This window comes from Balearica regulorum, chromosome Z (assembly GCF_011004875.1).
Source record: "Balearica regulorum gibbericeps isolate bBalReg1 chromosome Z, bBalReg1.pri, whole genome shotgun sequence".
NCBI classification, from domain to species: domain Eukaryota; kingdom Metazoa; phylum Chordata; class Aves; order Gruiformes; family Gruidae; genus Balearica; species Balearica regulorum.
In genome coordinates, this window is record NC_046220.1 from 54,664,016 (window position 1) to 54,689,617 (window position 25,602).

The window sequence follows — 25,602 nt, forward strand, 5'->3', positions numbered from 1 at the left end:
AATGGCCCTTGTAATCTTGCATATACTTTTCAACAGCAGGAGCCTTTAAGAACCAGTCATTTGATTTTTAGAGTTGCTGGATGTCCCAAGTATCATGTTCACTGAGTAACTGGAACTAGAGGTTCCAAAAATACCTGAAAATTAAACTGTAATGATACACTGTCTGCCTATAAGATTCCTTTTCTGCATATGTTTACAGGGTCTGTTATGAAAGTCAGAATCATTAATTTATACCAAATAAACCTTATACTACAAAAGTTGAAGTTTTCCTGACAGATTTCTGGAGTAAATCATAATTGCAAAAAGCTTGCTCTGAACAGATCACACCTTCTTTCCATTCCAGTCTTCCTGTTATGTTTTTTTTTGTTGTTATTGTTGTTTGGTTTGGTTTTTAGTCTGCTTATTATAATAATTAAAGTCTACTGTTACACAGTGCTAACTGTATTTTTTGGCATGTATCTTTAGCCTTACCCAAACCTCCTGGAACACCTGTGGTGACAGAAAGCACAGCGACAAGCATAACATTGACTTGGGATTCTGGAAACCCTGAGCCGGTTTCTTACTACATAATCCAACACAAACCCAAAAACTCTGAGGAGCCATATAAAGAAATTGATGGAGTGGCCACAACACGCTATAGCGTGGCTGGCCTAAGCCCATATTCAGAGTATGAATTTCGTGTCGTTGCTGTAAATAACATTGGGCGAGGACCACCCAGCGAGCCTGTGTCAACAAGGACTTCAGAGCAAGCACCTTCAAGTGCACCACGCAATGTGCAGGCCCGTATGTTGAGCTCTACCACCATTTTGGTACAGTGGGAAGAACCTGAGGAACCTAATGGACAAATACAAGGTTACAGAGTTTATTACACCATGGACCCCACTCAACATGTCAACAGCTGGATGAAGCACAATGTGGCTGACAGCCATATTACCACTATCGGGAATCTGGTACCTCAGAAAACATACTCTGTAAAGGTTCTTGCTTTTACTTCTGTTGGGGATGGACCACTTTCTAGTGACATTCAAGTCATCACTCAAACAGGAGGTAAGCTAGCAGTGAACAGAATTTGTGCAGAAAAATTAAATACATGCAGAAATTTTGCAGAGACAGAATTGGAGTTTAAAATGTTGAAAAAAACCTTGCTCTAAAAGACAGTCAGTTTATTCAGGCAGCTTTTGAAGATAACTTTTTCTCAGTTTCACAGTGTAAGTTATCATTGAAGAGTGGAAATTATCCCCTCACACTATCATTTCTTTTTTCAAGAAATTTAACTGAAGTTTAACTGGAGTCTCAAGGAGACCTCCTGGAGGTGGCCAGATGTTATGGCTTCTATTTGGCAAAAGTATTTGTCAAGTAGTTCTTCACAGCTTGCTTTGAGGGGTTACCTGCATTGGCGGGTTTTGTTTAGGTGATGTGTGGTTCCCTTATGCTACATCACTTTAGTGAATCTTGCCTTTGAAAATTTAAAATGTATGTGTATGCGTGTGTATTCAAATAGTTGGTGACCTTCTGAAAACACACAAAACATCAAATCATTGAAAAAACAACAAAACTTTGTGTAGTTTCAGGCAAGCAGTTTGATACCCTTTGGATTTACAAATCAAATCCAACCTGCCCCTACAAAGCACATACCACAAGGTCACCATTTTCTTGTTTTATGTTTGCAGTTAGGTTGTTTTGTTTCTGTACAGGAGGTTTAGGTCCATGAGTTAGTTTTATTAGCAAAGGACAAGCACGCATAGTGAAAAACATTGCAGAGATTTTTTATGAAATCAAGAGTGAGAAGCTCTGGTGGAGCTACATTGCAGAAAGTGTTTTATTGTAGCAATAAGAAATAAAAACTCCCTTTGTCTAGGGGTTTAGAGAAAGCTGTGTGAAGTATTACTGGAGGTCAGTGATTGCCCAGAAATATTGTATAATACTACTTGAATTTTTTAGTACTGGAAAGTTTCCTGTTTAAGAATTTAGCATCCCTCAAATTCTTAAAGAATGCATCTCTAAAGCATAACTGAGGACACTTACATTTCATCCACTTTTTACTTCTGCATTTTACTAAAAGACCAGAAATTGAGGTATTGTCTTGGAACTTTTCTAAGTGTTATGTTACACAAAGGTCTAGGTGTTCCCTTTTGCAATATCTCAGCTGAGAAGTTACTAAATTAACTTTCCCAGACCTTCTACTGGTACATTAAAATCTGTCTATATGCACATGCAAACATAAATACGTAGACCATAGTTTAATTTTGGTACTTGTAACTTTTTTCAGGGAATAGCTTTTATATTTATTTATATTTATATTTATATTTATATTTATTTATATGACATCTGAATTCCTTTTTAATCCATGTGCAAAAAGCTTTTGAAGAAGAAGGTTTCGTGAGCTCCTTATCTGCATTTTCGCTTACAACTATAAACCTTTTAGATTAGCAAGAGTTTGTCAGTGGCTTCCCAGAGAAGGATGAAGCAATCGAAATAATGAGCACTGAGGCTCAGCTGGACCGGCCCAACTTACATTACTTGCTGAGTTCACTTCGGTAAAGCTCTGTGTATTAAAACCTTTATAGAACTTGCCATTAAATGTGCCCGTCTGTTTCCGATTACTGTTGCAATCTGAAGAAATTACAACAATGTTAACAATGCAGGAGGGCTTCTCTATACATTTTCAACTTGGTAACAGGGTTAACTTGACATTGTTTATTTGTGACTATGTTAAAAAGCAAAAGAAAACCAAAAAATGTGGCATACAGTAGGCATTTCTAAGCACTGTTACTCGTGCTTGAAATATGAACATTTTAAGTCATAAAAGAGAAAAATAGCTAAGGAAGTCTAGCGCAGTTCTCCAGTTCAAGTTATGTTTAAAAGCTAAGATTCTCCCGTCTTTCTATCCAGCAGCTTCTCTTCAGTGAACACTGCAAAATAAAATGCCCTCCTTGCCCTTCTCTTCCAGATTTGCTGTAATCTAAATCTGAATATGATTATTTTGGTTTAAGTCTCTCTCAAGCTGAACGTCATCCAAATAAATATACTGAATTATAAAATGCCATTTAAAAACAATGGAAATGGATTTAATGGAAACCTGTGTAAAAGAATAAAAATAGGAATGGGATGGTGACTACATTTTGATTGATTTTTTTTTTTTTTCCTTTTTGAAACAAATAGGCCTATTATTTTATATATGTAGCTTAACCCTTATGCTTACTTTGGGGAAATTGGAGTATGTATACAACAAAATCTGATTAACAGCTGTGATTTACAGCCTATGTTAGCTTGGTTTCCTTTAAAGCTTTCCTCCCTTATGTGTATTTTGATCTTTGAGGAGAGCTTATAAAAAATGAATCATTTGTTTTTAAAAAGCCTGTTTACAAGAATCTTTGCTTTCTTAGTACAGCAGAATTGTTCTTTTAAAATGGCTGTATGAGTGGCTTCTCACTTTGCAGGTCAGCTGAAATTCTGCTGATAGTGAAAATTAGGTTTCTAATTAAAATATTAACAAGGAACATGTAATTTGAGGGGAAGAGAAGGAAGCATTTTTCAGACAATCAAACATTAAAAAAAAAAGTTTTATGTTCAGTTTTACATTTCAGTATTCTGCTTAAGCATTTTAAGGAAAATCCCTGTCCTATTGCCAAGTTGTTTTCAGTGGTGTTTTCTTTACTGTAAAAAAGATACCATTTAAGAAATCAAATAACCAGAAAACAGCTGTAGAGCTGAGCCTTTTGGATAAGGACCTAAGAAAGTCCTTATTCTGCATTTTGAGTCAAAGGATTTGATTCTGCTGAGGACGCAGCCAAGACCCATATATTATTTAGGTGAATTGACTTAGTAACACCAAGTTTTAGAATGAAGAATTATCAGTTTAAGCTTTAGTGTGATACTTGTCTTTTCTTTCTTTACTTCACTAGAAAACAAAAGCTCTGTTCTTTGTCTCCATTTAGCTGCCCAGTATCTTCTTGTACTTTCTTTACTTAAACTGATCAGAAATACACATACTCTCTGAGCAACATACTTTAACCTGTGTGTACCAGGAAAATTATAAAGCTTTAAACAGAATGGCTGGGTTTGGTTTGGTTTGGTTTGATTTTTAATGTTTAAAGAGAGGTTAGCTACTGAAGGAGGTACTGAGAATCCTGGTTTTATTCTGGTTTAGGTAGAAATAGGGGAGAGAGAGAGATATGTGAGGTCTGATAGGTAGTGGGTTACTGGAGAGAGAGAGTGAGAAAATATTTTGGGAAATTCATGTGTACCTGTAAACATAAGCTTCTTTCAACAAGAGCTTACAATATAAAACATATTGTTAATTTTAAACAAAGTATTGGCAGTGGTTTGAAGACTAAGGATTATTACAGTTATAAAAGGCTAATCTTTTGAACATACGGAAAGCGGCAATAATGAGAAGGTCAAGTATCTGACTTGCAGGGCACATAAATGGTGCATTAGCTTAAGGGAATGACTTAATAGTTCTGGGGTTCTTATTGTAAAAGAAGATTAGGAATTCAGAGGAAGGGAGTCTGTAGCAAGTGAATACAGTTCTGTGTTGTAGCAAGCTAGCTACTTTGCCAGACCGTTTAAATTTTTTCATGGACACATGAATGGGGAAACCTCATGTCTCTGAAACTCCACAGTACTAGTCTCCTAGTGAAGCATTTAACAGAAATGGACATCTGCAAGGGATGAGTTGAGAGCATGCAGCTGGAAACTCAACTGTGATGCAAGGAAGCAGGTGGAAGGAGAATAATTTGGAGCTAAGATGGGGTGCAGGATGGTTTTTAAATGACAAAATTCCCCTTAAAGAACATTTCTGGTCAGATAGGAAAGAATATTTCAGCTTTTGAGTAACCCCTCTGCTCTCAAAGCACAGTTAACTTCTGTTAAGTGCCCCAGTCTCTGTTCATTTAAATGCTAACACGATGAGACCAATATTGAGGATCTTACCCTCACACATTTTTTCTAGCTTTTAATCTCCCTCTCTTTCATCTGGTTAGAACACAAAATAGGGTATAGGAATATGGGGGGGGTTATTCATTCTTTTTAATCTGATTTTTCTCTAGTCCAGAATTCTGATTTTTGCAACTATGTGGATGAGTGCTGGAAATATGCACACATTACTTTTGTCACTGAACTTAAGTAAGGAAGAATGCAGCTTGAAATAATTTTAAGACAACTGTAGTGCAACACTGTAGAAATAGAGTGCCACAAGACAGAACTACCCTGAAGAATAATTTGTCTCTTCACTGTGTTCTCTAGTCATTCAGACAAGACTATGCGGACTCTGTTTTTAAGACTGACCAACATGTTTAGTTTATTCTGTGGGCTCCCTCAATGTCAGTTACACATATTATTTTAAGAAAATTATTTATGTGCTTCTGGTTATTTTTCACAAAATGTACTATGCTTTTGGGGCATTTTAAATGTATTGTAGTTAATTATTTTGAATACTGTGGTTCTGTGTTTGATACTGCAGAACTGCAAGCCTCAGCTATCTTCACATTCATTTGAAGAGGTTACTTCTGTTGTAGCAGAAAGACAGGGAAAGCAGGATGCATATATAGTTAGTACATTACATTACTTGTTTTATTTTGAAATTATGTTCCATAAGAATTTGATATTTCTAAAAGTACAGTATTGTTTTACAAAAAAAGACTTCAGAGCACATTAACTGTTCAATTGTCAGAGCTTCTGTGTAGAGCTTCATGCTTCTTCCAGAGCAAGAAGAACTCTTGGTCCCTTTCAGTTCCCAACTGGTTGTAAATTCTCTTGATCAATCTATTGTCCTTCGCAAAACCAATTCCTAATTGAACTGATTAAGTTTTGCTCTAGGTATGGATTTCATACCTAGATGTCCTGGATGTCGTGGTTCTGGCTAGGATAGAGTTAATTTTCCCAAGGAGCCAGGACAGGTAAGCCAGGCTGGCCGGGGGGCTATTCCATACCATGTGACATCATGCTCACCATAAAAGGGGGGCTAGTCAATGAGGGGCAGGTTTGGCGTGGCTCCGGGACGGGCTGAGCATCCGGTGATCAGTAAATTGCTGTTATCACCCATTGTGAATATCTGTTGTTGATTGTTTCCCTCTCCCTTGCCATCCCAGTAACACATCCTTACCCCAACCCAGGAGGTTTTTTTGTTTTTCCGTTCTCCTCCCCATCCCACCAGTGGAGGGGTGAGCGAGCAGCAGCGTGGTGCTCAGCTGCCAGCCTGGGCTAAACCATGTCAGTCCTTTTTGGCGCCCCACGTAGGGCTCGAGGGGTTGTGGTAACGATAAGTCTGCCCCAAGTGTGTTAAAACAAAGTTGTTATAAGCATTTATAATGTTATTGAAACAGTCACTGGTCATAATGATGTTCTGTTTGGTTACATGGCTCTGGTTTGTAAACCCGTGTTTACTCTATGTAATCCCTGCGGCGCTGTTTATCACCTCTGGGAGAGGGGTTTGTGTTCTTATATTGTTGTATTGTGTGATAACGACTTACGATAAGATCATGAGTCTGAGCTGGTATGCGTATGTAGCATTTCTGTCGTGCCCGTACCTCGGTCAACTTCTTTCACAATTGGTTAATAATTGGACCCAATCTGTGAGGAAGACAGGGCAGGATACCTTCTCCCACTCTTTCACCTCCCCTTTTCCCTTTGGTTGGTTACAACAGTTTTTGAGAATTTTGAATACCCTTGGAATGTTCAGGCCAGTATATTCCTATTGCTAGGTCTCCTGAATGCTTTCCCACTCCTGTTCAGGGTTAGCAAAAATTGTTTCAAGAATATTACCCAGGGATCTTCCCCAAGACTGAATGGTCAGGGCTGGCATGGCATGTGGGAGAGTATGGGTGGGTATCTAGAGACCTTTACACCCCCAATGGTTTGGAGTTTCACTCCTGAACAATTGCAAGACCCTGATAAAATGGTAGAGTATTTGAAAGGAAAATGCTGTGGGGATTCTAAGGAGACACAACTTACTGCGCTGTGCTGGGCCCTGGCCACAATCTATCAAACACTGCTTGATAGTAGACAGCACCATCCAGAGGGAGAGAGCGGACCCACAGGCACTGCAGCTGCCCAAGCCCCCGCAACAGGCACTGCAGCTACCCAAACCCCTGCAATAGGCACTGTAGCTGAGCCAAAAGATCAACCCATACCAGTATCAGTCATCCCTATACACAAAAAGAAATACACAAGGAAATCAATTCGCTTAGTGAAAGATGATGATGAACCGGGGCCATCACGAGAACAAGAAGAAGAGCCAGAACCAGAAGTGATCACTCGATCCCTGTCCCTGAGTGAGTTGCGAGATATGCGGAAAGATTTCAGCCACCTTCCAGGGGAGCACATTATTATCTGGCTGCTCCGCTGCTGGGGTAACAGGGCCGGTAGCTTGGAACTGGAGGGCAGGGAGGCCAAGCAGCTGGGATCGTTGTCTAGGGAAGGGGGCATTGACAAGGCAATTGGGAAGAAGGCGCAGGCCCTTAGCCTCTGGAGGCGACTCCTGTCAAGTGTGAGGGAAAGGTATCCTTTCAGCAAAGATGTTGGCCAGGCAAGTGGACCACCATGGAGAGAGGTATCCAATATCTGAGGGAATTAGCTGTGCGGGAAGTGGTTTATTATGATCCGGACAACGCACAGTTGCCCACAGACCCCGATGAAGTCCAGTGTACCCAACCCATGTGGCGAAAATTTGTATGGAGTGCACCATCATCGTACGCCAACTCACTGGCAGTAATTGACTGGAAGAGTGAAGAGGCACCCACAGTGGATGAAGTGGCTGGCCGACTCTGGCAATATGAAGAGAGCCTTTCTTCCTCCCTCATCTCGGCTGTGGAGAAACTGTCCCAGGATGTCTGACAACTCAGAGAGGATATATCGTACTCCCCACCTGCACAGACCCATATTTCAGCTGTTAGGAGCAAGCGTTTTTCTGCTCCGCAGAGGGGATGTAGAGCGTACACACCACGAGGTATCCTGTGGTTTTATCTGCGTGACCATGGAGAAGACATGAGGAAATGGGATGGGAAGCCTACCTCAACCCTACAGGCATGAGTACGTGAGCTGCAAGGCAAGACAGTTGTAAAAAGGGACGCTTCCAGAAAGAATGCTGCTCCAGTTTGCAGTGGGCAGGCCCCCAGATCAAGTGAAAGGCCTGATCGCACTTATGATCCTCTTGAAGGGACTTCTAAGTCCTCTCTGCAAGAGATGAGCAGCGAATATGACGAGCAGGATTAGAGGGGCCCTGCCTCCAGCCAGGTGGAGGAAAGGGACAATAGGATTTATTGGACTGTGTGGATCCGATGGCCTGGCACATTGGACCCACAGGAGTACAAAGCCCTAGTGGACACTGGTGCACGATGTACTTTAATGCCATCCGGCTATGAAGGGGTAGAACCCATCTCTATTTCTGGTGTGACGGGGGGATCCCAACAGTTGACTCTGTTGGAGGCTGAAGTAAGTCTAACTGGGAATGAGTAGGAAAAGCACCCCATTGTGACTGGGCCAGAGGCTCCATGCATCGTGGGCATAGACTACCTCCGGAAAGGGTATTTCAAAGACCCAAAAGGCTGCTGGTGGGCTTTTGGAATAGTTGCCTTGGAAGTGGAGGAAATTGAACCATTGTCAAGTCTGCCCGGTCTCTCGGAGGACCCTTCTGTTGTAGGGTTGCTGAAGGTTGAAGAGCAACAGGTGGCAGTTGCTACCACAGCTGTGCACCGGTGGCAATACTGCACCAACCGAGACTCCCTGGTTCCCATCCACAAGCTAATTCGTCAACTGGAGGGTCAGGGAGTGATCAGCAGAACCCAGTCACCCTTCAACAGTCCTATACAGCCAGGGTGGAAGTCCAATGGAGAGTGGAGGCTGACGGTAGACTATTGTGGCCTGAATGAAGTCACACCACCAATGAGTGCTTATGTGCCGGATATGCTGGAACTTCAATATTGAACTGGAGTCAAAGGCAGCCAAGTGGTATGCTGCAATTGATATCGTTAATGCATTTTTCTCCATCCCTTTGGCAGCAGAGTGCAGGCCGCAGTTTGCCTTCACTTGCCTTACTTCCAGTATACCTGGAATCGACTACCCCAGGGGTGGAAACACAGCCCCACCATCTGCCATGGACTGATCGGGACTGCACTGGAAAAGGGTGAAGCCCCAGAGCACCTGCAATACATTGATGACATCATTGTATGGGGCAACTCAGCAGAAGAAGTTTCTGAGAAAGGGAAGAAAATAATCCAAATCCTGCTGCAGGCTGGCTTCGCCATAAAACGGAGTGAGGTCAAGGGCCCTGCGCAGAAAATCCAGTTTTTAGGAATAAGGTGGCATGATGGGCGGCGTCAGATCCCAATGGATATTATCAACAAAATAGCAGCCATGTCTCCACCAACCAACAAAAAGGAGACACAGGCCTTCTTAGGTGTTGTGGGTTTCTGGAAAATGCACATTCCGAATTACAGTCTGATAGTAAGCCCTCTCTACCATGTAACCCGGAAGAAGAATGATTTCAAATGGGGCCCTGAGCAACGACAAGCTTTCGAACAAATTGAACAAGAAATAGTTCATCCCATAGCTCTTGGGCCAGTCCAGGCAGGACCGGATGTAAAAAATGTGCTGAACACCGCAGCCGGGGAGAATGGCCCTACCTGGAGTCTCTGGCAGAAAGCACCAGGGGAGACTTGAGGTCGACCCCTGGGGTTTTGGAGTCAGGGACGCAGAGGATCCGAGGCCCGCTACACTCCAATGGAAAAAGAGATATTGGCAGCCTACGAAGGGGTTCGAGCTGCTTCAGAGGTGATTGGCACTGAAGCACAGCTCCTCTTGGCACCCCGACTGCCAGTGCTGGGCTGGATGTTCAAAGAGAGGGCTCCTTCTACACATCATGCAACCGATGCTACGTGGAGTAAGTGGGTTGCACTGATTACACAGTGGGCTCGAATAGGAAACCCCAATCGTCCAAGAATTCTGGAAGTGGTCACAGACTGGCCAGAAGGCAAAGATTTTGGAATGATGCCAGAGGAGGTGACGCATGCTGAAGAAGCCCCACCGCATAATAAACTAACAGAGGATGAGAAGCCATATGCCCTGTTCACTGATGGGTCCTGTCGCATCATGGGAAAGCATCAGAGGTGGAAGGCTGCTGTATGAAGTCCTACACAGCAAGTTGCAGAAGCTGCTGAAGGAGAAGGTGAATTGAGCCAGTGTGCAGAGGTGAAAGCCATCCAGCTGGCTTTGGATATTGCTGAAAGAGAAAAGTGGCTAATGCTTTACCTCTATACTGACTCATGGATGGTGGCCAATGCCCTGTGGGGGTGGTTACAGCAGTGGAAGCGGAGCAACTGGCAACGCAGAGGCAAAGCCATCTGGGCTGCCCCATTGTGCCAAGCTGTTGCTGCCTGGCTAGAGAAACTGGTTGTAAAGGTACATCATGTAGATGCCCACGTACCCAAGAGTCAGACTACTGAGGAACATCAGAACAACCATCAGGTGGATCAGGCTGCCAAGATTGAAGTGGCTCAGGTGGATTTGGACTGGCAGCGTAAGGGTGAATTACTTATAGCTCGGCGGGTCCATGGCACCTCAGGCCATCAAAGAAGAGATGCGACATATAGATGGGGCCGTGATCGAGGGGTGGACTTGAGCATGGACGCCATCTCACAGGTCATCCATCAATGTGAAACGTGCGCCGCAATCAAGCAAGGCAAGCAGGTAAAGCCTCTGTGGTATGGAGGCCGATGGCTGAAATATAAATATGGGGAAGCATGGCAAATCGACTACATCACACTCCCACAAGCCCGCCAAGGCAAGCGTTATGTTCTTACAATGGTGGAAGCAACCACTGGGTGGCTGGAAACATATCCTGTGCCCCATGCCACTGCCTGGAACACTATTCTGGGTCTTGAAAAGCAAGTCCTGTGGTGACATGGCACCCCAGAGAGAATTGAGTCAGACAACGGGATTCATTTTCGGACCAACCTCATAGACACCTGGGCCAAAGAGCATGGTATTGAGTGGGTGTATCACATCCCCTATCATGCACCAGCCTCTGGGAAAGTTGAAAGGTGCAATGGACTGCTAAAAAGTACCCTGAGACCAATGGGTGGTGGGACCCTCAAACACTGGGATACACATTTAGCAAAGGCCACCTGGTTAGTTAACACTAGGGGATCTGCTAATCAAGCTGGCCCTGCCAAATCAAAATTTCCATGTCTAGTAGAAGGCGTAAAGTTTCTGTAGTGCACATGAAACATATGTTGGGGAGGACAGTTTGGGTTATCCCTGCTTCAGGCAAAGGCAAGCCCATCTGCGGGATTGCTTTTGCTCAGGGACCAGGGTGCACTTGGTGGGTGATGAGAAAGGATGGGGAAGTCCAGTGTGTATCTCAAGGGGGTTTGATTTTGGGTGAAAATAGTCGATAAATTAAATTGTATGATGTTAATAGCGATATACTGTATCAATGGTATGACCATAAGAATCACCCAAAACTTTGAGCAAAGTGCCACGATGATGGAACTAGAACTGACTTCATCTGGTGCCCAGGAACTTCATCGAAAATTACATCTTTGACATCCAGACTGTGTGCATGGACCATGCCAGATACACCAGCTGTGAAAACTCTGGATGCAGTGTGCAACAATCCAGCAGCATGCACCATTGCTGTTGCCCTGAGATACTGTAATGATAGAGGGAACCCAAAGCCATGGACTAAATGAACTTGATGGACATTTTAGAGTGATAACCCATAGAGTAAGGGAATGATATCTGTGATTAATCTGGGCATGACATAGATGGTATAGAATAAGGGGTGGATAATGTCCTGGTTCTGGCAAGGATAGAGTTAATTTTCCCAAGGAGCCAGGACAGGTGAGCCAGGCTGGCCGGGAGGCTATTCCATACCATGTGATGTCATGCTCACCATAAAAGGGGGCTAGTCAAGGACGGGCATGTTCCCTGTGGCTCTGGGATGGGCTGAGCGTCCAGTAGGTCCTCAGTAAATTGCTTTCTGTTACCACCCATTGTGAATATCTTTTATCAGTACTGTTGTTGATTGTTTCCCTCTCCCTTGCCTAACCTGTCCTTATCCCAACCCTCCAGGCTTTGCCTTTGTTTTTCCATTCTCCTCCCCATCCCACCGGGGGAGGGGTGAACTAGCAGTGGCCTGGTGCTCAGCTGCCGGCTGGGGCTAAACCACATCAGCCTAGCAATGTCATGGGGCCTTTTCTAGCCTGGAGCCTCTCTTCTCTTTCCTTGCAAATCCCTTGCAAATCCAGCACAACCCTGGAGTATTTTCTGGTATTCTCAACCTGCTGAGGAGCTGTATAGAGAACTAAAGTGCCTTTCCAATTTGAGATTCCATTTTACGATTCTGTTCCTGCACTTGAATCAGGGATAGACATAGAATCACATATGCAGGACATGGTCCAGCAATCTGTGTTTGTTTCTGGTTATCCAGCAATAAACGTGGATGTCTAGGCAAGCAAAGATGTAGAAATTGGTATGATGTTTTGAAAAGAGTAATTCTGGACTTTGTTGTTTGTTTTGTCACAGCATTATGGTTTTCAATGTGTGTACTATCTATGTCATGCTTACAAGCAAGAAGTAAGAAGAGGTATACTCGGTGCACAGGGAAGTTATGAGTTTAATGTACATTTGTATAGCACATTGACCTCAAAACAGAAAATACAATATTGAGAGAATGATCATGCAAAAAGATCCCAATCACTGAGATTGGGATCAGCAATAATACGTACAGCACTAATACGGAAAGTTAGATTTGATCTGTGTAATTAAAACCACTTCAGCAACAGTATGTAGTCCACTTACTTAGACTTTCCAATTTCCCTAGGCTTTTCCATCTCTGAAGGAGACCAGTACCTTCTGTCAGTTCCTCCAGCTTGGCTTAGCACCCATGTGCCACTGAAGAATTTTTTGAACAGATGTTGTCTATCCCAGGCATAAATCCTAAATAGTTTAAAAGTTACTCTTCTACTTTCTTATCTGTTTTGTTTGGGTTTTTTGGGGGTTTTTTTGGCTTAAGACTTGGGTTCCCTACCAGAGTTTGTTTAGTTTCTATTATCATTTTTCTTTTCCTTTTTCTCCCTCTTCTCTATGTGTTTGGAGTGATGCAGATTTCCCTGTAACCTCTTTCATCTGTGTGTTTTCAGCTTCAGAGTTGCCTAACTGTGGTTGTAAAATGTGAGGGGAGACTAGATTTTGCAGTAAGATATTATTTTGACAAATAGTGTTTGGGAAAGTCCAATTTACCATCAACTTGTCTTATAAAATGATAGAGAATTACAGACCTAAGACCATAAAGGGGTTTTTTTGAGAGGAATGCTTAGAGAATGAGGGTTTTAACATGTGCAGAGAGACCCCTTCATTCTCCATCTGCTGCCATATTTATCATAACAGTACCAGCCTTCATGTGGGTCACTTTACTGGTCATTTGCTATTACTGCCTGGCTGTGTTCTACAATGCACGTATCGATATGCTAAGCACATATCATAGCATCACAAGATGATTCAGCCTGGCAGGGTGATCTGGGGAGTTCTCCAGTCCCAGCCCCTGCCCAGAGCAAGTTCAGCCTTGGGGTCAGACCAAACTGCTCAGGGCTTCAGCCAATTGAGGTGTAAAACCCGCCAAGGCTGGAAATGGTCCAACCTCTCTGGGCCCTGGCTCCACTGCTGGGCTATCCTTATGGGGAAAAGGCTTCTCCTTATCTCCAGCCGCAGCCTCTCATTTTTCAGTTTGTGCTGCTGCCGCTCACCTTCCTGCCGTGCACCATTCTGAAGAGCCCGGCTGCATCTCCTCCATCCTTCCCATCGGTGCCAGGGATGCTGTCAGGTGCCCCCAAAGCCACCCCTTCTCGCTGCTGAACCTGCCTCAGTCCCACAGCCTGTCCTCGCAGGGCAAAGGTCCCAGCTCAGAGCCATCTTGCTGGCATGCAAAACCAGATGCAGTACCCAGATGCGGTCTGGCAGGTGCTGAGCAGAGGGGACAGTCCCTGCCCTCCCCTGCTCTCAGGGCCATCCCCTGCTCACACTACTCTAGGCACCGCTGGACCTTGTTGCTGCCTGGGCACGTGGCTGGCCCCAGCTGAGCTCACTGGCCGCCAGGCCCAGGGCCATCCCCCACAGCTGCTCCCTGGCCCCATCAGTCCTAGCCTACCATCCCTGCAGGGCTCTGCCTTCCCAGGACAGGGCTTGCTGAACTTCATGGGGAACCATCAACTTGTTCCTTCTCCCCATCCATCTCCCTCTTAACAGCAGCCTGGACCTTGAGCATGTTGACTGGTCGCCCCCAACTTGAAGTCATCTGCAAACCTGGCACATGTGCCCTCCTTTCCCTCCTCCAGGTCACTGATGGAGATGTCAAATACAAGATGGATAGCATGGCACAGATAACATAAGCTAATCTTTGACCTTCCATGACCAGGCAAAGGTGATTTTGTAACTCCAATCACACTGCTCAGTTACTTTGCCAAAATATTTTTTTCCCTGTCCTTTAATATATATTGAAGCTTTTTTTTTTTTTTTCTTTAAGTCGGTTTTACCAGTTTTTATCTGTCAGATGAAGCAAACAAAATGCCTACAGCCAGGTACCCATCTGAGTTTCATGAGATACATTTGGAACAAGCTGTAGCAAAATAAACTCTTCCAAATAGCTACGTAGACTCCAGATCTTAGTAAGTTTTGGCAAGCCTGCAGTGGGTATCCACATCTACTTTAAGCTGTGTTCAACAGGAGACAAATCTGCAGCTGTTGTGTCGTTGTTACTCAGGAGTGTTTTGAAGCAACTAACCTAAAAAGTTGTAATGTTCACCTAGTAAATGCATTTATACAACTGTGTTGTGGATTTGCCAAGTTAAAGTTTTAGCAAGTGTTATTTCAGAGTCTGTTTCAAAGTTAGGAATTATCCAGTTATCCCACTCTCTACTCTTAATTTCAAATCCATTTATTTTTAAAAGGATAAAATTAGAAGCATTTCTGTCAAAAATACTTTGTTGATATTTCATGTAATTAATTGCTCCCTGTGCTTTGTGATCTTTTCCCTTTTGCTCTTTGCAGTACCCAGGAAGAGGTCTCATTTTACACAAGGCATCTTTTAGAAAAATAGCTAGTTACTTTTTTCTTCCCCTAAAGAGACTTGTTCTCCTGTTCACCCTCACTCATTATCTCAGAAATAGGCAACATCCTTCTACACCTTTCCTTTTCTATTTTTTTCCTGTTTCTAAAGAAAAATAAGTGAATGGTAAGGACTTGCAACCTCGATACAGGAGCTTGAATATCCACCTCATGTTGACAGGTTATCTGTTTAAAGGTTAGATATCAAACCTGCCCCATCATACACAAGGGCAGTGTTATCCTGAGTGACATTCTGTAGAAGTCTGGGGAAGATAAGAATTACAATCACAGATTATTTTGGCATTTGCTCCATGCTGTTTTTAAGTCTTTTACTGTACAAAAGATGCTATTGTACTTGTATTGCTATAATAAAATCCTACCCTAAAAAATTATTGTGAAATGATCATTATTGTCACATCCTGCTTGTCACACCTGGTCTCAGTATATGCTAAGAAGTGAATCTCATATTTTTTTCTTAAAAAATGAGGGCATGCCACATTTTATCCTTGAAAAGCTAGAAGTGCTGTGGAAGACTGTTACATGCCTTATCAACAGCACTATTAACTGGAAGTAATGTTTTAGAACTTGGGTGCAGAAATTATTGTCATTCCAGTGACAGGGTTATATTTTGCTGTCTTTTCCCAGTCAACCTTATTATTTGCCACAGATTTTCAGAAGTAAATGGGGTAACATTTAGTCTAGATAATTTCTGTGACCATTACACAAGACAGTACAACAGAGAATGTTCTTGACTACTGGAATCGAAGTTGCATTTTTTGTTCTTGCAATTAGAAAGTGTTGTTACTAGAAATTCAACTATATTGATAAAAATATCAGTCATTAAGAGGGCAGAAATATGTCATTTAATGAGAACATTACTGAAGATCTCTTCAGTAGGTTATAAAAGCATTCAATGTCTGTATGTCTTCTTAAAGAACAGAGTGTGTTTAGTATCTTATTTATGAGCTGAGCAAACAGTTTTTAGATTTGGAGATGCATGTAATGGTTTTAACACTTTTTTCTTGACTATTCCAGCCAATATTATGTAATACTAGCATTTCCCCATATGCTCACACGTATATACATGTTTATATTCACCATTTCACACATAGGTTATTAGACTGCTGGTATTCATCACCAGGCTTCTGTTCAATTGCATTTCAGTTCTGTGTGCATTATTTGCACTCTAAATCATTTTTTTCAATTCCTTGATAATTTGTAATGTGTTATCATTATTCTTTTTCTGAGCTCAGATTAATTTATTTCATAATACAGTTAATTTTTTTAAATTCAGTAAGTTCAATAAAAGTAATATTGTGTGACATATTAAGGTAATAGTTTAAAAGGTGTGAAAGATAAATGTTGAACTAGCCAAATAAACAATTAGCAACACTGCTTAACTTTTTCTTTAGTGCCTGGTCAGCCATTGAACTTCAAAGCGGAACCTGAGTCTGAAACGAGCATATTACTTTCCTGGACACCTCCACGCTCTGATACCATTTCCAGCTATGAGCTGGTTTACAAAGATGGGGAGCATGGGGAGGAGGTAAGTGAAAAGACTTTACTTCTTTTAAATACTCTTTAATGAGTCAGACATAAAATGTTGCAAAGGTTTAGAATTGATTGATTAATAACTTGCTTTAGTACAATTGCCTTGATGATTAAGTTTGTTAAACCCAGCAGTCAGCCTGATGATAGACTGCGAGTGTGTAAAGAGCAGGAAATGCTGTCGATGGTTACCAGCCACTGGAACTTCACTGCTGTTCACAACGAGTCATCCGCGGAAGTTGCATCCAGTTTCAGATACTGATCATGTCTCTCCAAGCCTGTTCCTCTACAAAGGCTTGGAAGCACAAGTGTTTTGGGGCATGGACTCATTAAGATTTTTTGCACTTATACTTGGACTTTGAAGTCTATTTTCAGCCTCAGAGAATTTTTGTTTCTCTTTGCAATCGTGTAAGAGAGTTTTTAAGCTTCTCTAATCTTTCAATAATCTTTGAGAAGAAAATAAGGGTTTTTTTTTCTAAAGATAAAAACCTGCTATGGAATTTTTCTGTAACGTTATTTCTTAAAGAATTTTCAGTTTCAGTGCCTCTGTGGTGTTAGCACCATAGACTTTAGAATAAACTGTTCTTATATGGAAACCATGTGATATTGCCAGGTGTTCCAGACAAAAGAAAGAAGCTGGCAGTTTCAGAAGGCAGCAGGAGAGTGTCAGCCTCATTGATTTCTCCTGCATCATCAACTCATTGCTGATGCTTCAACTGAGCTTATGTTTATGGCAGCTTCACACCTATACTGTGAATGCATAAACTTATTTTGTGGAAGGGGGCCAGATCTGTATTTCACCTCCAAATAGGATGCAGGTCCCTGCTTAGTAAGTTACCCTTTGGAAGAATTTGCTTCTTAATAATTTGAACACAAATTTAACTTCAAGGTTAAACCCAATATTGCTCCCATTATAAAACTCTGTAGTTCACTGTCATAAGAGGTACCTATAGGTAAGGCTTTGTTCATGGGTTATTGTCTGAAAAGCGTTTTATACTTTGTAGACAGCTATTACTTCCTCAAACAGTCAAACAATTTTTCTGGCTGTTTCACCCATTAAGCTGTCAACTTTAAAAAACATTGTTCCTTAATGTGTTTGTCAAAAGTAATGTATTCTTTTTTGTTTTGGTTTGATTTGGTTTTGGTACGATTTCTTTTTGCAAATTTAATTTTTTCTCAGTAGGGTTATCATCAGAGTAGAAAAGCATTTCTTCTACAGGGAATGTATGGAATTCAGAGTCAGTAAATATTAACCAAGACATTCTCTTATTACCTACCTTTAGCAACGAGTTTCCACTGAACCTGCTACATCTTATCGCCTGCAAGGCTTAAAGCCAAACAGCTTGTACTTATTCCGTCTAGCTGCACGTTCTCCTCAAGGCCTGGGTGCTTCAACAGCAGAAATCTCAGCAAGAACCATGCAGTCAAGTAGGTGTCTTTCCTTCCTAGCTTTAATCCCTTGTCTTTTATTTCTCAAAGAGACTAATCTCAGTACTTCAGAGAGGGAGCAACAGAGAAGAAGACAAAATGATAAAAATGCAGCATTCATGGTGCTTAATACAGCAAAAGAATGCTTGAAGTGTGTATTTTTGTAGGTGCATTGTGATCAACTTAATATATAAGTGCCTTTAACATAGTTTCAGAAAAAAACTCTGTAAAACAGAGTCTAAGGAGACAATGTTATGCTGTCATAATATTTTATTTTATATTATAATAGGATAAAATGTTTTATCATGCAATAGATGTACATTAATAACAGTCCTCCACCTATAAAATTCCACCTGCCCAGTCTGCAGATTTCCTGTAATACTTCTTTATTCCTGCAGCATCTCCGTGAAGTACAAAAAATTTGTAGAGTGGGTCAGGTTGACTATTTCAGACTATACCAAAAATTTCCTCATAACTGTTCTTCTATAGTAGCTAATCATTGTGATTTTAAGTTAGTTTTTTTTAATATTCAGTCATTTTTTACACCAGTAGAAAAATTGTTTTCTCAGTGGATGCTTATGCAAACAATGTCATGAAACGCATCATATCTGTCTGCAAATGAGATGCAAAAAATTGTCAGGGATTTATAGATACATTTTAAAATATTTAAATTAAGACTTAATTAAAACAGTCAGATATTCAAGGTTGATGTCCAGAAGTGCTTGTCTTGTCTGATAAATTATTCTTTCCTAGCAGTTTGCATTACAGTGTCATTTTAAAACTTAGTGCAATTCTATTTGTATTTGTTTTAAATTAAATGGCCTTTCTTAAAGTAATATTGTTCAAAACAGAAAATTCAGACTGTCCATTGACATGAGACTTTTTAATTTGCAGTTTATGACGTATGTGATTACACTATCATTCTTTGTTAGTGTTATATATTAGTAGTAATTAGTGTGACTGGAGATACAGTGCTGCAGACCTTCAACCAAAGCTAAATGTGCTTCTGAAGAATTTCTAAGGCATTTGGAATAAGTGTAAAAGGCAATTATATAACACAAGGCTAGCTTTAGAGATAGTGGCAAGGCACCTTTTAATTTCAGTAATTCGGAATCAATAATTTGATGAAGAAAAAGGTATTTATTTATTCTGGGAACCATTTCAGCTATTTGGCATGCTCATTCTCTTATATTGGGTGAAGATTGCTTAGACTGTGCATACAAAATAAAAATCTAGGCTCCAAGGTTGCATGTTCCATATATAAGAACATTGCCATTTTCCCCTTCTTGAATATAAGAATATGTTAGGCTTTTTTCATCCTTGTGTCTTCAGATAGTAGGAAAATCCAATTGATTTCAGTGGGCAGACCCTGGTTATTTGCTAAAAAGACTGCAAAATCTTTTTTGCAAAAATTGTGTATTTTAAGAAAAAAGTATATGCATTAATAAAAACTCGTTACACAAGTAGCCTACAGCTTATCCTTAGTTACATAAATGCAATATTTTGCATTTTCATAGTATAATGGATTAAAAATTAATAAACTTCTATGAGTTTATTATCAATATTCACCAGAATACTCTATTGCCTTTCATCTTGGTTTCAGAGAAAAATGCTACAGGGATTTGTTTCTTTACATACAAGATCCTTAAGGGAGATTTTACTTCTATTTTACTTCCTGCACAAGTTGAAGGTAGAAGGGGACCAAGATGTTTTGAGCACTTGATTACTAAATTAGCCTAAAAAAACCCCAAACCAACTAATTGTGATAATTCTCATCTGTTCCTCCATCCACCTCCTCTAGTTACTTGAAATGCTGGTACATTCCCTTCTGTTTTCCCTTCAGAAGAGCAGCGTACCATACTGAGTAAAAATCCATTGATCCCTGTGGAAGAGCTGTAGGGAACCAAAAGATACATGTGTAAATGCAATAGGTCACAGCAGGGTTCTAGGCCTTCTCCGTTGCTTTAATTTTGTTTCATGTGCCTAGTATGAGTACCAGAAATCCATTTGTTTCCTTTTTGCCTTAAGAAATGAGAAGAAAATAGGGTTGTTTTTTTAAAAAAAAAACCCATAAAGATCTTGCACCCAAAATCTCTGTTTTCCTTACAAGAGAGAAGGCTGAAACAGGAAAGGAATCCACATCCACTACTTCTGCCAGTGAATTTGAACCATGGCTCCTTTTTTTGATGCTCTCAGTTAGTAAGCATAGACTTGGCTAAGTCAAAGTGCATTTAAGCACATAAATGCATACCTAACTTTCAGTACTCCAATTGCCTCACTGAAAGCGATGGAATGACATACATGCTTAAATGCTCTGGAGCCCGGAAAAGGTAAATATACTAACAGACTCCTTCAAGTACAAATCAGTAAAGGTGAACATTTTTGCTCTGGAAGATTGGTGCTGGTGACAAGAGATGAAACAAAGTCAGAATCTCTCACCATTCTGATGTGCTAAGCTCGTAAACTCTCTTTGTAAAATGAATACTTGTTTTCTTGACACGTTGTTTGGGGGTAGATTTTTTTTTTTCCCTATAGAAGTTACCTACATTACTGGTAGGATTTAATTCTTTGCTAGCAAAGGTGTCTCCAAGCGGAGTTAAAAAAATAAAACTGACAGCTGATCTAGGGTAAGTACAAGTTACAGTCAGAATCAACAAGCCTGTCACTTTTTCCTGGTAGGTAAATCTTTGACTAAGACTTTCTTCATCTTCTGTTGACTGCATGCTCCCACTATGTTGCCTACAATAAATGTTTCAGTAAATGCTTTCCATTTAAACGTAATATACGGTTGACTTGTGCCAGGCAGACTCAGTTATAAAAAAAAACCTGAAAAAATAATAATTTGTTTATGATATGGGGAACGCTACAAAATTGGCAATTAATGGAGCAATTTCCAGCAATTATTGCAAGTTTTTAGGAATTCTTTAAAAAGATCATTTTTCTCAAAGAAAGCAAACCTACTTGAAGGGGATATATCCAAATTTGTATGTAAATACATGTCATGTTTCATTTAAAATGCTATAGCTTGCACTAATTGCAATGACTACAAAGATAGATCAGTAGTCATAGAAGTGTCACGTTTTTGTTTTATTTCAAGAAGAATTTTAATTACAGGTAGGTAATATTATTTTGAGGTTTCATTTTCATATATTTCCCCTACATCCTTTTTCACCATTTAGTTGATCTATTCATTTTCAGTTTCCTCATGTTAATAAGCCAAGGTGCATACGATTATCTGACGTTTTGCTTTTTTTAATTTTCTACTTTTTTGTTTATTTTTTATTTTCATTTGGTTGTCTTTTATTTATTTTTATTTTTTCTTTTGTTCATTTTTTTCAATCACTCCTATCCTTTCACTCAAATCCTCCTTTAACCCACTACTGAAATTAGAGCCATCAGCTCCTCCTCAAGACATTAGTTGCACAAGCCCCAGCTCCACTAGCATTTTGGTAAGTTGGAAACCTCCACCGGTGGAAAAACAGAACGGCATTATCACTGCATACTCCATCAAGTACATTGGAATTGATGGAGAAGATGTCAAGCCCCATGAAATTTTGGGAATTTCCTCGGACAATACCCAATACCTTTTGGAACATCTGGAAAAATGGACTGAGTACCGGATCTCTGTGACTGCCCACACTGATGTTGGACCTGGCCCAGAGAGCTTAGCAGTATTGATTCGGACAGATGAAGATGGTATGTTGCCTCCGCTACATCAGTTTGCGCCTCTATGACTCTCTGTCGATCTGCTGTCTTTTGTATAGCCTAACAGTATTTTTTTCTGCTGCTCTTTTTTTCCTCAATCACAGATATTATCACCCTTTGAGTTTTTTACAAAGACTTGTCCTTTCTACACCATTTTTATATTTGATATTTTTATTTTTTTAAACAGAAAGTACCTTTTTGTGAGTGACATGAATCTGCTGCCCCTTTGAGCCCATACATATCCTTCTTGCTCCTCCTTTAACATAAAAATAACTCTCAGGGGAAAATCTTTCTGCCTTTTCCTTATTTTACAGTCATTGTTATTTTTAAACACTTATGTCTATGAACTTTTTTTCAGGTTTGGTTTGGTTTTTTTAACTGCTTTCTGGTTCCGTGTTGTGCTTTTTGATTTGGGTTTTATTGGGTTGGTTGTTGTTTGGGTTTTTTTGAGTTTTGTTTTTGATCTTGGAAAACTGATGCTCCATACATTTTCTTTTCGTCCATGCTTGAAAGTGACAGAAGACAGCCATATTATCAGCCTCCTTTTTACACTACTGAAAAAAAAAAAAAAAAACCAAAAACCTCAACAACTTAGCAAATGAAAATAAAGGATTTTTTTTTTAAATCTTTTGTGTTTTTCTTATTAGTAGTATTATTATTTCAATTATTAAAATATCTCTTTGTGCTATAATGCTTTGAATCTCAAAGCATCTTCCTTGGCTTTTGTACATTTTTACATGTTTTTCTATTTCTCTAATACTCTTTTTTCTTCCATTTTTTGCATCAGTCATGTTTTTTGATCTTTTCACTGAAAGGTAGAGCAGATTGGTTGAGCATTTTCATTTGTTGAACAATTTGTATTCTTCAAAGAAAACATAGTGAGTCTGCCCTTTTTTTTTTTAAAAAAAAAAAAAAAGCAAAAGACATGGGTGGGACAGGTGCCTGTAATTCTCTTCTGTCCAATGATGTTGTTCCAGTTCCTAGTGGTCCTCCTCGCAAAGTCGAGGTAGAGGCTGTCAACTCTACTGCTGTTAAAGTGTCATGGCGCTCGCCTGTGCCCAATAAGCAGCATGGTCAGATCCGAGGATACCAGGTCCACTACGTGAGGATGGAAAACGGAGAGCCAAAGGGTCAGCCCATGCTGAAGGACATTATGCTGGCTGATGCACAGGTAATTAGGGCATTTTATTTTCTTTTCTAGGCCACCATGAAAGCTTTTCATGTACCAGAGAGTTATCCAGAGCTGCCTTTTTTTTCTTTCTATATTTCAGCCTCTCGGTTAACATTTTTAATCTCTATTTTAACAACTTTTAGTCAGAAAACTTACATTTAAAGGTTGTTGACCCAAACCTAGGCGCCTTTTTCTGTACAGGTGTGCAACTAAATGCTAAGCTGTGCCATTCTGCTTGTTCCCTTAAACCTGGAGACTTTACTTGATACCCATGCTCTGAAGTTTTAAAACATCAGGGAGATCTGAGCCAGGTCACAGTCAGTGTAGCAAACTGTGCACTGCCTGATCCACCCACCTGATATTTCTTTGTTTCAGTGGAGAACCTAGAATCATCAGAGGACTACATTAGCCCATTATTACAATGATTCTGTCATTAGCGTGTATCCCACCTCATCGCGCATTTCACAGGAAATGAATTTATTAGGGCAACTTTAGAAATCACCAAGATATTTATACTTGTCATTATTCATATCAGTAACTGTGCAATAAAAAGAGGAGCTTAGTTTGAATAGGTATGGGGTTACTTACATTGCAAAATTGTCTGTTTTATAAATTATGAGACATGATGAAAGCAGAAGCCTGATCACATAAAGTTTAAAAAGCTTCTAAAAATGGGATTTTACTAATTGGGATACACTAGTGCTCTGTAAAACTGAAGATTCCCTAAGCTCCTGGTACTGGAGGAATCACCCTGCATGGGAACTATTACCAAGTACACACATCTCACTGCTAGCTCTCAATTTATGGAAATCATCAACATAGCAGCAAGTAAAACATTAAACTTGCCACTTAAGCATTTTGTTTGAATAAGTAAGTAGGGTTTTTTTGCTTCTTTGGTTTCTTCTTCCAGTCTTAGTTCTAAATTTCAGCTCCGCAGACATCTTTTTTGAGAACAGGTCTCCTACATCAGCATTTTGCTGATTACCCAGTTCTCAAAGTATTGTCTCTGTGCCTGGAGATCTTTGTTGCTGTTTTACCTGCCAGTCTGTTTATCTATCTGTATCTACTTACTTACTTATTTTACAAAACATGATGTTCTTACAGCTTAAATTAAGAGGAGAGAAAGGAGAAAGAAGGTGGTGAGGTGGGAAGAAAAAGGGAAAAAGGAGAGGAGATGGAAAAGGAGATGCTACTGCACTTCAGTGCTCCCCTTCCTTGCACAGATTTTCACTTTCAACCTCTATGTGGTAGTAGTTTAAAATAATTTTAAACACTAGAAGGTCAGAAACAGGAGACTAGATGAGATATTGGATCCCAAATATCATAAAGGTAAAAGTCATATTTCTTTTTTTTTTGCCAAGTTTGGCTTTGATGTGCCTGTTCACCATTGGTTCACTCTGGATAGTCACCTCCTTTCTCCTCCCACCCCTCCTTCCTGCCTATCCTACTTCTGTGATACATGTGATCAGGGCTTGTGCAAGTATGAAGACCTTGATGGTAAAAGATCAGTGTGGTTAGATTTCAAGACTAAAAAATCCTGCTATTAATTTAAATAAGGCATTGAATTTATTTAGGAAACTCAAGCATATAGCCTAGTAACATGATTAAATAAACCAAGTAGCCTTTAATTCTACCTTGATAACTTTTACTAATATAATCTATTATAAAATATTACTACATGGTACAAGAAGATTCATTACTTATTTCATCTTTCAATGAAAGAAAAGTGGCTGGATTTCAGGGAAAGTAGAAATGGAATTAAAAATGCCTGGCCTGATTTCATTAACCAAATTCTATGTGATTCTATACAATTGTACCTGATTTTCCCAGACATCTTTCATACTTATTTTACTATTAAGAAGAAATTACCTCAACCAGGCTACAAATCTGTTCATTTCTTTTGTTTTTTTCCTTCCAACATTCTTTACTCTCAATCAGTGGGAATATGATGATACTACTGAACATGTGAGTAATTTTGACTGGCCACAAACAAACACTGTGTGTTGGGTTTGGCTTTTTTTTTTTTTTTTCTTTTTGCTTGTTTGCTCGTAGCCTCTTTTTGAGTGTTCTTGGGTTTTCTTTTTTTGTTGTTGTATGTGTCATTTGCACAAATGCATGTACCTAACATCAAAAGTTTTTCTCTTATGGCACTTTTTTCTTCTTTTTTTTTTTTTCTTTTTCCAGGGAGAGCAGGAGTTACTGTTACTTGCTTGTTCTGGGGTTCAGCATGATGCCAAAAAAATGTCTTTGTGTTTTCTTCTTTTTGATGGCTGTCACTAACTTTGCCTCACAATTTTCTCTTTACGAGAAGATGTTAGAAAAATAAAACATAAGTAGTTTAGAATTGTGTACCAATAGTCAGGTTTTTCTTTATTCATTTTAACGTTAATGTTTCTGTCTGTAGTTTAAAGTTGAAGTCAGTTGTGCTTTCTTTTTGATAATTTGATAAATGTGTTTTGTATGCTATCAGGAAAGCCAAATGTCCTGCAGTTTTTTATGGCTAAGTAATAGTGTTTAGTGTATCCAGATCACACTTAAAAGACAACGCTACATGTAATCATATCTCTTACACCAAGAAGTACTGTTTGTTTTAGATGAGGCTAATATCTTAATCACTGTTTAAAAGGATGGCAGGGTTTGGTGTTTCT

General features: G+C 40.1%; 1 protein-coding gene across 23 annotated transcripts in view; it reads left to right on the top strand.

The window, feature by feature from the left end:
- PTPRD (protein tyrosine phosphatase receptor type D) overlaps positions 1–25,602 on the top strand; it is a 382,032-nt gene that overhangs the window by 241,115 nt on the left and 115,315 nt on the right. For 12 of the 23 annotated variants that reach the window (XM_075741216.1, XM_075741218.1, XM_075741220.1 and 9 more), the window contains 6 exons: positions 466–1,047; positions 16,515–16,648; positions 17,934–18,078; positions 21,469–21,774; positions 22,761–22,954; positions 24,893–24,919. In XM_075741216.1, coding sequence (XP_075597331.1) covers positions 466–1,047; positions 16,515–16,648; positions 17,934–18,078; positions 21,469–21,774; positions 22,761–22,954; positions 24,893–24,919 — 1,388 coding nt within the window. The remainder of the gene's footprint in view (positions 1–465; positions 1,048–16,514; positions 16,649–17,933; positions 18,079–21,468; positions 21,775–22,760; positions 22,955–24,892; positions 24,920–25,602) is intronic. The other 11 variants (XM_075741222.1, XM_075741223.1, XM_075741226.1 and 8 more) reach the window with 2 other exon arrangements.